Consider the following 16,667-nt stretch of genomic DNA (forward strand, 5'->3'; position numbering starts at 1 on the left):
GAATTTTGTTCCCTTTTATGCTCTGTGCCACAGCCTTGGATCATAGAAGGAGATGAAGAAAATTACAACTAACCTCTCTCTCCACCTTTCTGTCTTTTATAAGAATGAAAAGGCATTTTAGCTCTACAAATACAAGCTTGCTCTGTATAAGGTATTTTGCAGTTGTTACTGAAGGCTTTGTGCAGCAGCAGTAACAAGCAATTTTTTTTGTACAGCTAGAATGCCTAAAAAAAGAACATTTAATGAAAGTATGAAAAACTGATCACTGATTTCACCTTACATAAAAAGTGTATTAATTTTTAAAATCTTAATATAAGCTACTGTTCAAACGCTTCTTAACATGACTAAGTTTGCCTTGAGGGAATTTTTGGGGTGGTGTCCAGCATCTATTTACAAGTGGGTGTGTAAGTGATGGTGTATCTAAAAGCTGTTGCCATTTCATTGATCTAAATTGTATTGATCAGACATCAAGAAAGTAGGCTGTATTGCAATTTTTGATAAGAGACGTTACAGAATTCTTAATAGCTCCTAGACTACAATTGAGCCTACTGGTATGTAGTAATGAATTTAAACTAGATGTAAACCTGGAGAAAAAGCAGAGCTGCGGTAGGACAATACATTTGTTTAAAAAGTACGTTTCCTTCAGATAATGCAAATTACCATGATAGAGCAATTCAGTTCTTCAATAACACTCTTATTAATGAGAATGGCATCAGTGTAGTCTGGGATCTCAGTACTTTCCAATTCTACCTGTCCTTGTTTTAGCAAAAACTGGACAGTCAAATTCAATTGAAGTTTCTGCTTTTCCTCCTGCAGCCTAAAATGGCAGAAAACAAAAACAATGTTTAGTGATTTCAACAGAATTATATAAATCCTCCCATGATTATCAAAATGTTTATATTTATTACTTTTTATATTATATGTTGTATATATTATATAATATTATGTGCATGTAGGGGTTACTCTTTGACAGCCTGTCTTCTATTTGCTCCAAAAGTGACTATGGAATTTGCAACTTATTTCCATACATGAAGTTTTCGACCACTGGATTCAGTTTAACATACTCTAGCAGATGTTCTGAGAGAAAGTGGTGTTACTGGGCAGAAATCTTAACAACAATTGAAAAGGAAATGGAGGAGACTCCCAGCCAGCACCTGTTTTTGTATATAATTTATCCTGGAGTTTGTACCTGAACGGCAATTCATGTGAACATTATGTCATATACACAAAAAAATGAAATATTACAAGTCCAAGCAGTTCAATGAAATCAGGTGTCACGTGGCCTATTGCAGTTAGGAGTGATCACTGTTTCTTTGGCCTACACAAGCAAAATTTAACTGAGCAAGCTAGCACATACATGGCCTTGAAAGGTTTTGAGGGATTCACTGTATGATGCAGCTTTTGGGGCAGTCAGCATGCATTGAAGACCATGCTGCTATCCTTACTGGTGCTGTTACTTAAGATGGTAGATTAAGACTGGTTTGGCATGCACACATGTGCTGCAATCATACCTCATTTCAGAAATATTGTAGGTCTCTTAAAAGAATCCTAGATAAAAGACTGTTGGAGAACATAGTGTGTAACTCTGGAAGCAACTTTTACTTCTGTTTTGGTGGAATATTAAAATGTATCTGAATATAGGAAAAGAAAATTACCAAGTGAGTTCTTGGAAAATGTCTTCTGTTTCTGACTTAATCTTCTCATTGTCATCCATTCTTCTCTGGAGAAATGCCTGCATCTCTGCCAGTGTTAGGGCCTTCCATTTCACCTAAGCAATCAACATGGTGACACTCTAAACTTTCTCAACTTTGTCAATATGTCAGGGCAAGCCTTTTCAAGAACAGAGAAGACAAGTTCTTAAGAAGACATTTTTATGTATCAACACGCAGCCTGGTATTTTGAGAATCCCAGTAGAGCACATGAAACACTGAGGTTACAGTCCTTTCACTGCTCAGAAATTTATATATTCATTTATGCATAGTTTATTCATATGAAGAGAAATCATGCTTCCTTCTCTCCTGGTCAAATTTCATGTATCTCTCTCGGGATAACTCAGATTTACACCTTCATGCTTTTAAACTGAATGAATAGCTTGCTAGAACTTTCAAGAAACACACTTCGTTAAGAATTATCCTTGATGTTCTAGAAAAATATGAGAATGTATTGGTGCAAATGTAGAGTGCCAATGGGAGAGAACAACAGGTGATGGCAATCAAATACCCTAACAGTTTTTTGGTATGGATAGAGAAAAGGAAAATCTGTGTTTTTTAAAATGAAATCATATCAAGGACACAATCATTCTGATCAAATCCATCCAAATTAATATGCTATTTTTTTCTCTGAAGGAGAACTAAAGCTGGTTTCCCTTGATGACATTTCTATTATTCTGAATTGAATGTGTCCAGAGGAAACTTTCAAACTCACAGCTTATCTATTATTATTTCACCACTAGCTTGACCCTACCCTTGAACTCCACAGAAATTTAAGACCTGAAAATACCAATAAGTATACTGGCAAAATAAAGAATTTTACATACCAGCTCCTCACTCTCCATTTTATTTCGTCTAGCTAAACAAAAATGTTCCCATGTAGACATGTCTAAGCCATTAGGCATGTGCTCAGGACTATCCAATTCATCCATGGCTTTCATTAAGAGGGGAAGCATTTCTTTGTGATCTTCAACTAAGCCTGAACAATTCTCATACGGGTTAGCTGTGTCAAGGAGCATTTCTGTCATTTTCATCCTAGTGCACACACACAGTACATACAGTATTGACTTTTTATTTTCTCTTGCATAAAAGGAGCTCACAAACAACTAAGAACATTTCATGCTGTCAATCTCTTGGAAAGAGTGAATAGGTAAGAATGCATCTTATACAAAATAAGAATATATGTCTTTGAGACCTGACGATTGTTTAGCTTGCAATTAAAATAGATTGTGTGGGGTGAATAAGGAAATGTAAGTACTCAAAATAGCAACCGTTAGTATGACAGGAAATCAACCATTGTTAACTATGCAATAAAAAGCAGGCAGTCTACTTATTATCAAAATGATTTAGACTATTGAAATAGATAGCATTCTCAATCTTGACTCACAAGAATTAGTATTTAAACAGATGGAATCAGGGGGGATCTTACTTTGGTCGATGTTTGTAAAGTTGGAGAAGTTCATCAAGCAGATTGGCAGGTAAGTCAGAAAACTCCTTTGTAAAACCACTTTCCAGATTCTAGGAGGGAAACAGAAAGCTTTTTTGTTACCACAATGTTATTTTTAAAAAAGTATCAACCAGCCCATATCTTAGAAATACAGAATAATATGGTGCTCTTCCAAGTGCTCCCAAGCATCATGGCGATCTGGACTATTTCAGAAATTCTTCTATGTGCATACTGTCCTTTACTGCTTAATTTTAAGGATCAGCAAGTTGACCACAACTCATCCCATACTTACAGTGAAGTATATTCTTCTCATTACCAACACATAGCATTAACTTTTTAATTTCTGAATCTCCTTGTGTTTGTCAAGAGTCTCACCTTCTCTTCAAATATTGCATTTTCATAGGTGTCTGTGTAAGCCTCAATTTTATTTTTTGTAGCCTGGATTGTTCTTGCAGCCTTGACCTATAGCAAAACCGAAAGATTTCATGAATGAAATTCAGCCAGCAGAAGCACTGAATGATCTGATGAATACACTGATGCAGCTCACACTTTCTTATTTCTAGAGAAAACCTTGTGAGCTATTTTTACGAACAATATAATGTCTTATTCGGGGGGTTACCTGTAGATACTGCTAAAAGGTGAGCAGGTATAAAATTAAACTAGTACACTGCTTAAGAAAATAAATTTCTATAAGAAATATCTTATACAAACGCTTACAAGTCTTCTTTTTAAACTTCAAATATATGGACCTATGTTGATACTTGTTTTCACTTGCATAGGGCTTACCTTCTCCTTTCACGTCATCACAGGTAAGACCAGTGAAAAATTCTCAAATCCTGTTCAAGACGAGTCAAAAATTCTCAAATCTGTTCAGTGGAGGGTTCTTCATTTTAGAACGCAGGTTCCCTATTGTCATGACAGCTCTGCTACACATCAGGATACTGATCTGTTTTATCAAGGCTGTTAACTGCTTATACTGTGCTGGGGAGACCGTTCTGTTGTATTTGACAGTTTGCACAGATCAAAAGATATACCAATGGGAACGTAAAAAGATAGATTAAAAAAAAAATAAAAGATGTATTTTGAAAAGTGTAAGCTGGTATACACTTGGCCTCAGATATTTTTAAAATTGGTTCAGACTGTTTAGTGGTAGAGGCTAGATGCCTACTGGGGAACCTCTCCCTGTAGCTCATGTACAGATAGCTACTTGCAGCTCCAGACACAGAGGTCTGTACAGGCTGAGTGGGATATCTGACATGGGGAGGCACTGGTGCATTATCTGTGGACTCAGGAACAGCTTCACAAAGCCAAAGTGGGCAAATGGGATACTATTGTCCCAAGAGCCAGAACCAACTGCAGACTACCACCACTTAGATCACCTGAGTCGCACAAGTATTGGCAGGACACAGGAATCAGAAATGTCACTCTAAAATTATTACTGTAGGCAGTATGCACTTGTATTGAAATCCAGATCTACCACCTGTGCTCTCCAGTCTTTTGTTGACTTGTATATGGTTTGACAGGGATGGGTAAAGTCTTCAGGAGATTAAATTGGTTGATAAGACTATCAGCACCGTACGCCATGGTATGTTCTGCTTCTGTGGTCAGATACTCACATACCACCTCTGTCTATGCTTTGAACTGGCAAACACAAGTCAGCATGGCCCTGGCCTCAGTGAAAAACGTAATGGTATTACATATTCTTTTGTGCATTTTCCTGCCATAAAAGCATTATAAGTAGTGCTTCCAGCTTGATACTGGATACTAAAACATATTATGTATACCAAAGAAATAGAAGCATGCCCTTCTGAATGTACGGAGTTTTACCAAAGATCTCCAGATGAACCAAGACAGATATCTATTAGAAAACATAAGTATTTATAATGTACGTCAACTGTACAAGTTGAAAAAAAATCAGTGACCCTGCAAATTGACAGAAAATCATTTATGGCAAAATTCTGATTTGGAAGAAGTAGTCTTCACGAGAAACTGTACTGTAAATATTACACTTTGCCTAAGAACAGCATTCCAGATGATAACTTACTTTTTCTTTCTCTTTTTTCATAAGGAAATTACGAAGTCCAACTTCTCTAGTGTCCAACTCTTCATCCAACAGTAAAGCATAAATGAGATTGACTATTTTGAGTTCTTCCTGTGAAATGATTGTAATAAAAAATGTTAACATTCCTGCTGCACAGAGACAGAGATGAAAAATTAATGTTCTTTGTGATACCTGATAGATGACCATCTCTACTTTCATTTTCCTTTCAGAGAGTTTGCACACAGTCTCATCAAAATTTTGTGTTGTTTCCTGGATAGAAGCTTCAAGTTTCTTCAATTCATTTTCCAGTGCCTGGGGAAGGGAAGGACAGGCGCAGCAATATTACATCTGGAGGAACAAATAAGCTCTGATATAGTATATCCGTTGCTAAAGAATGCACAATATGGAACTGTATCCTTCAGGCAAAAGGTCCCAGAAATTACTGGTTTGGAAGGAGAGTGCCATCAGCCTATCAAGTTATGTTATTGAAATACCACTTTGAAGGATAAATACAACTGTATTATTTGTGTATGGCACCAGCAACTCTGGGAATGGAACCTGAAAAAAACATTTTAGGAATACTGGACATTTGTGAAGGAAAGTTACCTTTTATCAGATATCACGAGTGCTGGCATCTATTAATTGGTGTAAGTAGAGATTGCCTTAATTTGCTGTCTAAGCTAGGACTTATTTAATATGCCACATGATTTTTCTTCTTTGTTTGTTTTTTGTTTATTCTATTTATTAGTGTTCATTTTTAGAAGTAGCTCCTAAGGAATATCAGAAACTGGTCATGAGCACTGCAAACAAAACACTCCTTTTCTCATTTTAATTTACCCTTCTATACTTGTCTTTTTCTTCATTCAGTTCCTTGACTCTTTTTTCATGTTCTCTAAATATTTTCTTTTCTTCATCATTCCAAACATCCTCAGGCTTGGATATAAAAGGAGGTGGAGGAATATCCTGGAAGTATTAACGACAAATATGCTTCAAAAGCAATATTAAGTCTCTATCAGCACGCTAACAAACTATAGCATGCACCAAATCTAATGAAAGGGTATTTCTTAGTGGTAAGTAAGGTACAAGACTTAAGTATAATTAAACAAGCCTTGTATAATGTGTTCTGTTCCGCTGGTCTGTTACTTCCAGCAGTAGTTGTGGTGTATATCTGTTGTGCTTGTTCTCTCTTACTTGTTTACAGAAATTCATTGCTGGATCTTATAAAATACAAGTATTTTGTACTCAAACATACTATTGTTCTATGCCACATTTTCTGTTTCAGAACCCCAAATCTAATACCATGCTAATGTATACTTCTAAGTGGAGTCCTAATTTTCCAAAACAGATCAATTCCAGGGAGAGCCCTTTGGTCTGCGCTATCTTTTTTCTGGGACACTCCTTCACATTCTTTCCTTCCTTTACTACTATACTATCTCTATTTGCTGAGTTAACTGGAACACAGTATTTTTGTGTAAGATCACAGCCATGGATTACAGACCCTTCTCCCAGCAACACAGTTGCTGTAATAGTAATACTAGATTATGTCCCTATGGTATTTCACTATGATAGGGACAGGTGTTGATGGGTAAATCATATGCAGGCACTAGAATTTTGTGGTTTCTTTTGAGTCCAGTGTATGGTCTCTTACAGATTCTATCTAGGTATAAGGCAATTCTACAGTTCTATGACTTTATTCTATCACTTAGGCTAAAAAAAATTGCTAGCTGAATTTCACATTTCCTTAAAAGCTCATAAGCTACCTAAATGATATGGCAGAAACGCAGCTCACAATTTTCAAGATGTCTTCCTTTTTGACTTCTAGCACTCCACTCATCATGTCATTAAGAGCACGCAGTCTTTTATTGTCCTGGGAACGACCACAAAAAATATTTTAGGGTACAAAAGAAAGTGTAGTACTTGGAATTAACTGTGTAGTTTGGGGAATGATAATAAGGTAGTTCACCTCTAGATCACCCATACAATTATTCTGTCTGTCACTAGTAGATTAATGTTCTTCAGTGATGTGTGTGAAATATGCTAAAAGTGTCAAGAGTTTTTTCTGGTGGACAGAAGTTCATATACCAAATAACTAGTAAAACTGCCATTCTGGCAGTTTTGGAAAGAATACATAGGCAAAGACTACTGGCCAGTTGGCAGGTAAGGATGAGGGAAGTTACAGTGTCACTGTCTTATTGTGCAGCTCCTTTGGGGCCAGAACCATCTTAGGCTTTTTAAGTTGCATTTCAAAGGCAGAGCAAAGCATTATGATCTTCTAGTCTAAGCCCTGAAGAACAGAGGTCGCTCAGTCAACAAACACAAATCAAGCAGAAAGATCTTCATCTTCATTGAGCAGAAGCATGCATTTAGAAATGTATCTAGCCCCCAGTCACCTGGTATGGTATTTTCAATTGCCACTAAGCACATATTTTTAAAATTTTAAGCCTAACACTAAATCTTCTCCCAGCTGGTCTGTGTAGTTCTGATTGTAAACAACAGAAAGAGGGAAAAGGCACACATCATTGTTACCCACTATTCTAAATTTATTCTCCCATACTACATTACTGGAATATTCCAGTGCAGCATAAATAAGACTAACTAGAGACAAAGGCCTAGTCAGTAAAAAGGATACTACTTTAAATACCATAGCAGCAAGGCGTCTTTCTATTTCAAGCTTAGCCAGCATTTCTGCTTTCTCTCTCTCTTGTCGAATCAAGTATTTTTCAACTTTAATCTGAAGGAAGGAAGAAAATGAGGTTCTTGTCAGGGTTCTTTTTCTCCAAACATTGTCACATGTGGGCTAAGAACATTTGGAAAGATGGTTGTCCTGGTTTTGGCTGGGACAGAGTTAACTTGCTTTCTAGTAGCTAGTATAGTACCGTGTTTGGGATTTCGGATGAGAAGAATGTCGATAACACACCGATGTTTTAGTTGTTGGTGAGCAGTGCTTACACTACGTCAAGGACTTTTCAGCTTCTCATGCTGCCCTGCCAGCGAGGTGGCTGGGGGTGCACAATAAGCTGGGAGGAGACTCAGTCAGCACAGCTGACCCAAAGTGGCCAAAGGGATTTTCATTACCATATGATGTCATGCTCAGCATATAAACTAGTGGGAGAGCTGGCCAGGGGGCTGCTGCTCAGGAACAGGCTGGGCATTGGTTGGTTGGTGGTGAGCAATTGTTTTCATTTGCATCACTTATTTATCTATGGTTTTATTTCTCTCTCTTTTTGTTATTTTCCTTTTCATTACAACTTATTATTATTGTTGTTATTATTATTATTGTTGTGTTTTATTTCAATTATTAAACTGTTCTTATCTCAACCCATGAGTATTCTTATTTCTACTCTTCTGGTCTTCTCCCCCATCCCATTGGGGTGAGGAGGGAGTGAGCAGCTGTGGTGCTTAGTTGCCAGCTGGGGTTAAACCATGACAATGGTGTAATACTAATTGTTAACACTTTTTATATTTCTGCTCTATGATAATATTGCTCAAGAAGAAAATTCTTTTGAACAGCTCCAAAAGCTATATTAAAAAAATGCTACTGCCATCAATTTTTGTTGATATTAGTTGTGTTTCATGCACAGCTTTTCTGATAGTGGCATAACATGAACTGGTGGGAAAGCAGAGAGAAGTAAGGACAGACTGACCAAAAGAGCAGATGAAATCAGTGGACTATACTGCATAAGAAATATTGCGCTTCTTTATAAATTATCAATTGAATGTATAAATACAGTACTAAGTATGCTTTAGTACCTAGATACTTTAGTTTGAAATTACGTAGTTTCAAAATGGTGCTCAGAGAGAACACAGAAACCCTTAGATATGGAAGTAATCCCTGCAAGCCAGGTTTGAACATTATACTCAGGAACAGGGGGAATTTTTACCTAATTTATGGGCTATTAAAAACTTTTAACAGCATAAAATTAAGATTGTATATATCTTATTAATTTCAGATCGACTTATTAAGAGCTTTCTCCCTAAAAAGGGAAGGGAAGCAAAAGAGTCAAAAAGATAATTTTAAGTACGCAGACACATCTGTTTTAAGGCTTTTCAGTACTGACACAATGTCTGGAAATGAGAATAATTAAAGAACTGTATTTCAGTGAGTGAAAGTGAAAGATTATTTTTCAGACACCTCTGAATCCTGAACAGTTAGCGCTCGCTCTGGTATCTCATCATCTGTAAGAGCTGGCTCCCACACTTCCACTTGGACGTCAAGCTGTGCCAAGATTTCTCGAATCCTCAGGTTTCTTTCTTTCACCCGTGCTATCTCCTGCTCCTTTTGTTGTGCAACTATGTCAAATTCCTTATTAAAAGCAGTTTTCACTTTGTAAATGATGTCCTGAAATACCAAAAAAGGAAACAGCAATACTGCACAGCTGACACCCATCCATGATTATATACCACTCCTCTAGCCATCAATCATAAATGTGTGTGTGTTTGTGTGACAGGGAGATAAGCTCACAAAGCCCTTTCATGAAAATTGTAAGGGCAGAGTTCAAGCTTTGTTAAATGGAAGTGGCAAATATTAGGTTTCTCTTTTTTTTTCCTAGAAATTTTTATTCCTTTTTTTCTACATATTTGCCATCTGACAAGGATTCTAAAAGAAGCATACTGCTGCCAAAACTAGATAAAAAATTAGGCTGCCACCTATTTGCTGTTTTTTTCACTCTTCAGCTGAAAGAAGAAGGGGATTCAAAGAAAAAAACACATGACCTGTAAACCTAGAGACTGTAAATCACAGGTGCAGGGAGGCAGACTGAAGGACATACTTTCCTGACTTTTAAGTGATGCAACCTGCAGTTTCAATATGCTTTCATGGGATTTTCTGTCTGAGATATGCAAGTAAAATGTGACCATTAAGTAAACAAACATTGGAAACTATTTTTTTTTTTAAACACCAGAGACCTTCTAATGATTTTTAAAAGCATATATTCTTAATGGATAAATTCTTCCTTTATCCTAAATAAAAGTAGACTATAAAGAGAGAAAACCATGTGTCTTTCCTACTGTGTCAACTTACTAAAATGAAACATGAAAAGGATTTCAGCTCTATCTTTAAACTTCATGTTTTGAGATGTTTGGCCATTTGCAATTTGTATTACAATAAATATCTGTGTCCATATTATTTCACTGATTTCTAAGCTAATAGTAAGTTAGAATGTAATAAGGCAAAATGGCAGATAAGGTACAATGTTGCTGGGAGAAAAAGGGCTGTGCATGATGGCTAGTCAGCCATCTAGCTCTCAGCCAGCTTGGTGCTTTGGCCCAGAACACTGAAGATGTATCTACACTTCAATATATAATATGTGGCTTTAAAGCTATACAGCAGAAAGATCTTGTTACATCCGATCTTACATCTAAAAGTGCTCCTTGTGTTTCTTCCCATCTATTTACACACTAGTATACCTAGTAGATTTTATGTATTGCAATGTATAATCATTGAGCTCTGCTACCATTTACAGCCTTAAAGAGCTTTGAGGAGGCGATGCTTTATAGTAGTTTAACCATTTCTACCCTTGTAGATCATCTTCATAAAAAGCTTATTCTGTAGTATGTTTACTACTTAATAAACTGGCCAGAGTAAGAGAAGTGAGTGCGTTTGATAGCAATGAATAATAAACAACAGAAACATTGAAGACTCTAAATGAAGGTATTGTAAGACTGGAGAGAAAGGAAATGGGGTGAGTATCCAGCTGACCTTTCATTCAGCAGCAAATAACAGGGAAAGAGGTCATGTTTTCACAGGGTGTGCTGAGGTGTACAAGCTAGCTTTGACTATACACTCTTAAACTAAAGCACCAGTGGGCAAATACAGATACCCTCAAATTGGGTAACCAATTTCATAAAAATGTTTTCCTTCCAGACCTGAGCTGGCAAGTCCATATGGTGCTCTGCTGCACTATGTGTATTTATCTGCTTTCATCTCAGTAACTCAGAGACCTCTGCAACCCTCCATCGTATAGTGCCAATATGCCCAAAATCTAACAGTGACTGTGATTGCTATGAGAACAAACAGATATGACAGTGTCACTGCAGTAGTACAAATTTAAGACTTCACCTTCAATAATACTATCTGATTGACTTTCTGCTCCTTGGTATGCAAGTCCCATTGGTGGTATAGGATAGATGTGTCCCCACCATACTGAGAGCTCAGACTTCCAATCAGGCAGTAAGATGCACTATCATCAGCCATTACTTCTTCTGCCTTCTCTCCTTTTTCCTTGGATAATACAGTCTCAGACTCAATCGCAAGATTTTTCTTCTGACCCTAATATCACAAATGTGATAATTGCGTTAATTTTGTACATGATGCAGTGGTACATGTAAGAAAAAAATCTAGAGGTTAATTAAGGTCAGTGATCTAAATAATACAAGTTGAAATGATCGTATCTGGAATATTGGGTCCATTTGTAGGTTCCACAGTACAAGAAAGACTGGGCATATTGAAGCAAGTCCAGTGGCAGGCCACTAATACAATCAAGGATTTGAAGCACCTAACATGTGAGGGCAGGCTAAGAGAACTGGAATTGTTTAGCCTCAGGAAAGAGAAGGCTTGGGAGGGGAACTTAGTAATGCATATAAAAACCACTATGGTGGGGAGTAAGGACAACAGAGTTAGACTCTTCTCAGTGCTGCTCAGTGACAGATTGAGAGGAAAAGGGTATACAGCAAAATACAGGACATCCAACTTAAACGTAATAAAACACTTGTCCTGTGAGGGCTGTCAAAACATGGGAAGAGGTAGCCCATAGAGGTTATGGAATCTTCCATCCTTAGAGATATTCCAAACCTGACTGGACATGGCCCTGAGTAAATTGCTCTAGGAGGGTGAGACTAGATGACTTCAAAAGGGTTCTTCTAACCCCAGCTATTCTGTGATTCTTTAATACTAATACATTCGTTTTGAGTAAAACCACAACATTTCATCTTTCTTTATATTTTTAATTTTTTTTTTGACAATTTCTACAGCAAGAAAATGGACCTTAGAAATGTAACTATGTAAAGAAGGGTTAAGATGCCAACTCAGAACATGCCTTTATGCAGTACTTCAAAGAGATTGTACCTTAAGATCAGCTGTCTCAATCTTCTTTAACTGGAGAACTTTCTCCAAAGTTTCCAGCTCTTCTTCACTACGTCCCTTCAGTGGATAATTCTTCACTTCACAAGCCATATGGAAGCACTGTTCAAATGTAAAAATAAACACACAAACAAAGCCCCAAAGTAAAAAGTTCTTCAGAATGCATCTATCAATTCATTTCTTCAATACCTGAATGCTAAACAGTTATAAAGTCTTCTTAAAATCAGGAATAAAATTGAGGATCAATTAATAAAGACAATGTCGTAAAAATACAGGGGTAAGACAAAAACACTTGCCTTTTTCGTAGTGAAAATGGTTGGTTCCAAGTTTGCTTTTTTCTTTCTTTTCTTTTTTTTTTTAATCTGTGGATGTGGTCTCTTTATCCACAGAATTCAACCAGAACTAGATTTTTTGTAAAATGACTTGGTCTTTCACCACCCCTGAGATAATTCAGTATCATCAGTTTGCCTACTCTCCCTCTGTTTAAAACTGGGAAAATCAGGGTCAGATATTGCCTTTATCTTCTGTGTAGCAGAAGTCATACTGACTGCACACAGAAAAATAATATCCTCTCCCCTTCTAGCAGTACTGCATAAAGATAGTCTCTGAGATCAAGGAATTAAATAGTTGCTCATTTGCTTATCAGCACTCTTATCCACCAGAAGGTAAAATCAGTCAGGCTGACAAAATGAACAGAATGAAAGATTTGCATAAGCCTCGGGAAGAAGTTAAGTTTTTGCCTATACCTATACTAAACTACTCCAAAAGGAATTAGAAAGTAGAGGTTACCTTAACTGCACATTCTTTTACACACATAGCATCCCAGCACTCATGTTTGATGACATCCTGCAAATAGCGGTTTGCTAAATTCTCCATCTCAATCTCCATCCTCACCTTTCAAGATACAGAAAAGAAAATAACAAGATGGGCAACTTGTATTGAGTTATTGAAAGACACCTAACAGATTAAATGGATTAGCAATATTTCATCTTCTTGGGCTATCACAGATCTTCTCCAAAAACTATATTGCATACTACCGAAAGGCATCATTTTCTATATGAAGAAAAGCATTCTAGAACTTAAGCAACATGCCCAAGGCCACGGTGTCAGATTTATAAATTCTAGCATAGATCATATTCCAATCAGCAATGTCTGCATCAGCAGATTCACCTGCTTCAAAAGGTAACTTTAAATACTTTTAAGTTTTTGTGCTTCTAAGCAGTGAACAGCAACTTTGAGATCATCCTCTGTTCTTCAATCATTCTTTCTACTTTTCACTGCTAGTTTTTAAATGTTCTTCCCCGCCTTCTGTCATACCCGGGCAACTTCTTGTTCAGCCTCTGCCTGCGCTCGTTCCTGTTCTTCTAGATCCAAGTTGAACTCCTGCTGCTCCAGTTTCTCAATGTCTGGCACCTGTTCATTTTCATGCATCATTTTCTGAATCTGTTGGGTGTTTTTTTAAATAAGTATAAGGAATAGAAAGTAATTTGAATGTGAATAGAGAAAACACTATTTTTAACACTATAGAACTCGATATCAGGGAAAATTATTTTAATTGCCTCCACATTTAACAGCTTCATGGTAATTGGTAGAATATGCTGCCTGTAGCTAGTGACTACATGAATATATTTCATCTTTCTCTTAAAATAGATTTGGATGTTATATGTAAAGTTGCATATACTTTGTAAGAACCTGTAGTACACAATTCTTTATTCTTTGGCTCTCAGCACTTTAGTAAGTCATTGTCATTTTATTCAGTTGTTACCTATCTCATGCAGTTCAACAAAAGGAACTCTAAAATCCTGCACCTAGTTCTGAGCACTTTTTTAAGTTGTTATCATTTTATTAAATTGTTATCTACCTCATACCATTCAACAAAGGGAAGTCCAAAATCCTGCACCTGGGTAGGAACAGCCCCATGCACCAGGACACGCTGGGTGCTGAGCAACTGGAAAGCAACTTTGCAAAAAAGAAGCTGGGGGTTCTGATGGACACCAAGTGGAATATGAGCCAGCAATGTGCCCTTGCAGCAAAAAAGGCTAACGGTATCCTGGGCTGTATTGAGAGTGTTGCTAGCAGGTTGAGGGATGTGAGAGACATGGACATGCTGGAAAGAGTCCAGTGAAGGTTATTATGGGACTGAAGCATCTCTCATATAAGGCAAGGCTGAGAGAACTGGGACTATTAGCCTAAATAAGAAATGGCTTCAGGGGAATCTCATCAATGTATATAAATACCTGAAGGAAGGGTGCTAAGAGGGCAGAGACAGGCTCTTTTCAGTGGTGTCCAGTGACAGGACCAGAGGCAATGGGCACAAACCAGAACACAAGAGATTCCACTCAAACATCAGGCAAGACTTTTTTTACTGTGAGGGTGACTGAGTACTGGAACAAGTTGTCCAGAGAGGTCATGGAGTCTCCATCCTTGGAGACAATGAAAATCAGTCTGGACGTGGTCCTGGGCAGACTGCTCTAGGTGACCCTCTGCTCATCCTCTCACAGATAGCAGCTTTTATGGAAGGAAACAGAAGGAAGAGGGGAGGACAGCAATTTCTATAATGTATGCGGTTAGACAGGCATAAACTAGTCTGCTGAGGGGACAGATTACTCAAGGTATGACAGTAGTACAAAAAAAAACATATTTGGAGCAAAGAGACCACACAGTAGTTCCTGTCAGGTTCAGTGTACAGTCCCTGAAGAATCATGTCTCTTAATTACCTGTCTGCTCAGAGTTTATGACAAAAATGTAACTGAGCACTACAGCTGATAGCCATAAAGAAAGTGTATTTATAAACAAAACTGGTAAGCTGAGCCATTACCCTTGTAAGAAACTCACAGTTTTACGCAGCTTTTTAATTCCTATTTGCAGCTCTTTCTTCTGGTTAGCAAACCTCTGAGTCTCTTCTTTAATGATCTGAAATACATGAAATATATTATTGAAAGACAAAATACACAAGAGAAAAAAAGATTGAAATAATCTAAAGGAACATTATCTGTACAGAAAACAAAATTCCAAAGCGATTAATAGCTGAAATAGACATAATCCTAATTCAAGAATGATTCTCAGAATTACTCAAGAGAAAAAAGATTATACAACCAGGTCACATTGTAAACTGGTTGTACAGCAATAGAGCTTAAAAGAAAGAAAATATTAAAGAAAGAAGTAATTACAAGTGCAATAATTACAGACATATTGAACTGTCTAAAGCCTACTGCCAGAATTTGTTAAATGCTTCATATTCCTTAGATTCTTCATTGTCACTAGGGCATCTCCAGTAGGACATTTAAAGACAAATATAAACCAACATGTTACTAATACTGGAAGCTGTGAATTTTTCTTTGCCCCTACAGCCTTGCCAATTCATCTCTTTGGGAAAATTCTGCAATTAGTCTGCATCTCTGGAATTTGTTTTCTAAAATAAGTTAACAACTTTAAGTAGGATGATGGCTACTGATTGAAAGGAAGAGGTGTATCATTCTGACATTGGATGGGCTCCATCCTCTACAAATCAGATGCAAGTCTCTTAGGACATTAACGAGCACCTTAAAGCAATCTAGGACCACACTGGTGCCCTTCAACCTTTGCTTCTCATCACCTGTCCCTAACTGATACTAACAGTCATGTGGTACTCATGTACGCATAGTCACATGGATTTGTCCAAAAATCCCAGTAGACACCAAAGCATGAGTGCCAGCATCAAAGCAGAAACAGGAATATCTGTCTGGGAGACTGATGGAGAAGATGCTGGCAGTATGTCTTAGACTGACTTGAGCCACTTGTGAAACTGCATCATAATTTGGGAAGTCACTCCTGATCACCCAGAAAGCAATGATATTTTGCTTTGCCCTGTCACTAAACCTCAAAAGCTGGACAAAATACACAGCTCTGACTCATCCCAGAAAGAACCTTCTAGCATCCATAAATTCATATTTCTGGGGGGAAAAAAACTATATTAACATTAACATAGCAGTTTCCAGGCTCACAAAGTGCTGAATCCCCTTTCTGTAGACAGTTAGATCTTTGACACACTTTTACTTATAAAAAAATTTCGGTTACATAACACACTCACCTCAACCTTAACCTGAAATAAACTTCAGGGGCTCTGTATTAATGTCATATTGTTTAGTATTGATTTATCAGTGCTGTAGAATTTGTTATTCTGGCCCTTGCGAGGAAAACAGCACTTGCTTGGTTTCTAGTAATAATCTTCCCTGCAACATTTTGCCATTTAGAAGAAAAATGTCTTTATAAGTTTCTAAAGGAAGCCAATTTCTCTGGCAATGTTTTTTTTTAGTTTACTCCCTGTGTAGAAGTGGTGTTTTGGTCTTTAGAGCTCCTATTGTGCTAGGCACCTTCTTTTATGTGTTTAGAACCTTGACATAGAATTTCTAA

At 37.2% G+C, this 16,667-nt stretch overlaps 1 protein-coding gene across 10 annotated transcripts in view; it reads right to left on the reverse strand.

Annotated features, from left to right (window-relative positions):
- Nucleotides 1–16,667, reverse strand: part of CFAP43 (cilia and flagella associated protein 43) — a 53,430-nt gene that overhangs the window by 5,608 nt on the left and 31,155 nt on the right. For 4 of the 10 annotated variants that reach the window (XM_080401143.1, XM_080401141.1, XM_080401138.1 and 1 more), the window contains 15 exons: nucleotides 15,111–15,188; nucleotides 13,593–13,718; nucleotides 13,065–13,169; nucleotides 12,261–12,377; nucleotides 11,256–11,465; nucleotides 9,330–9,536; nucleotides 7,839–7,928; nucleotides 6,987–7,064; nucleotides 6,035–6,160; nucleotides 5,201–5,509; nucleotides 3,532–3,618; nucleotides 3,139–3,227; nucleotides 2,537–2,744; nucleotides 1,656–1,768; nucleotides 661–817 (listed from right to left, as the gene is read on the reverse strand). In XM_080401143.1, coding sequence (XP_080257269.1) covers nucleotides 661–817; nucleotides 1,656–1,768; nucleotides 2,537–2,744; nucleotides 3,139–3,227; nucleotides 3,532–3,618; nucleotides 5,201–5,509; nucleotides 6,035–6,160; nucleotides 6,987–7,064; nucleotides 7,839–7,928; nucleotides 9,330–9,536; nucleotides 11,256–11,465; nucleotides 12,261–12,377; nucleotides 13,065–13,169; nucleotides 13,593–13,718; nucleotides 15,111–15,188 — 2,100 coding nt within the window. Of the gene's footprint in view, nucleotides 1–660; nucleotides 818–1,654; nucleotides 1,769–2,536; nucleotides 2,745–3,138; nucleotides 3,228–3,531; nucleotides 3,619–5,200; nucleotides 5,510–6,034; nucleotides 6,161–6,986; nucleotides 7,065–7,838; nucleotides 7,929–9,329; nucleotides 9,537–11,255; nucleotides 11,466–12,260; nucleotides 12,378–13,064; nucleotides 13,170–13,592; nucleotides 13,719–15,110; nucleotides 15,189–16,667 lie in introns of those variants that run through there. The other 6 variants (XM_080401140.1, XM_080401142.1, XM_080401146.1 and 3 more) reach the window with 6 other exon arrangements.

This window comes from Falco punctatus (assembly GCF_963210335.1).
Source record: "Falco punctatus genome assembly, chromosome: 9".
Classification (NCBI taxonomy): Eukaryota; Metazoa; Chordata; class Aves; order Falconiformes; family Falconidae; genus Falco; species Falco punctatus.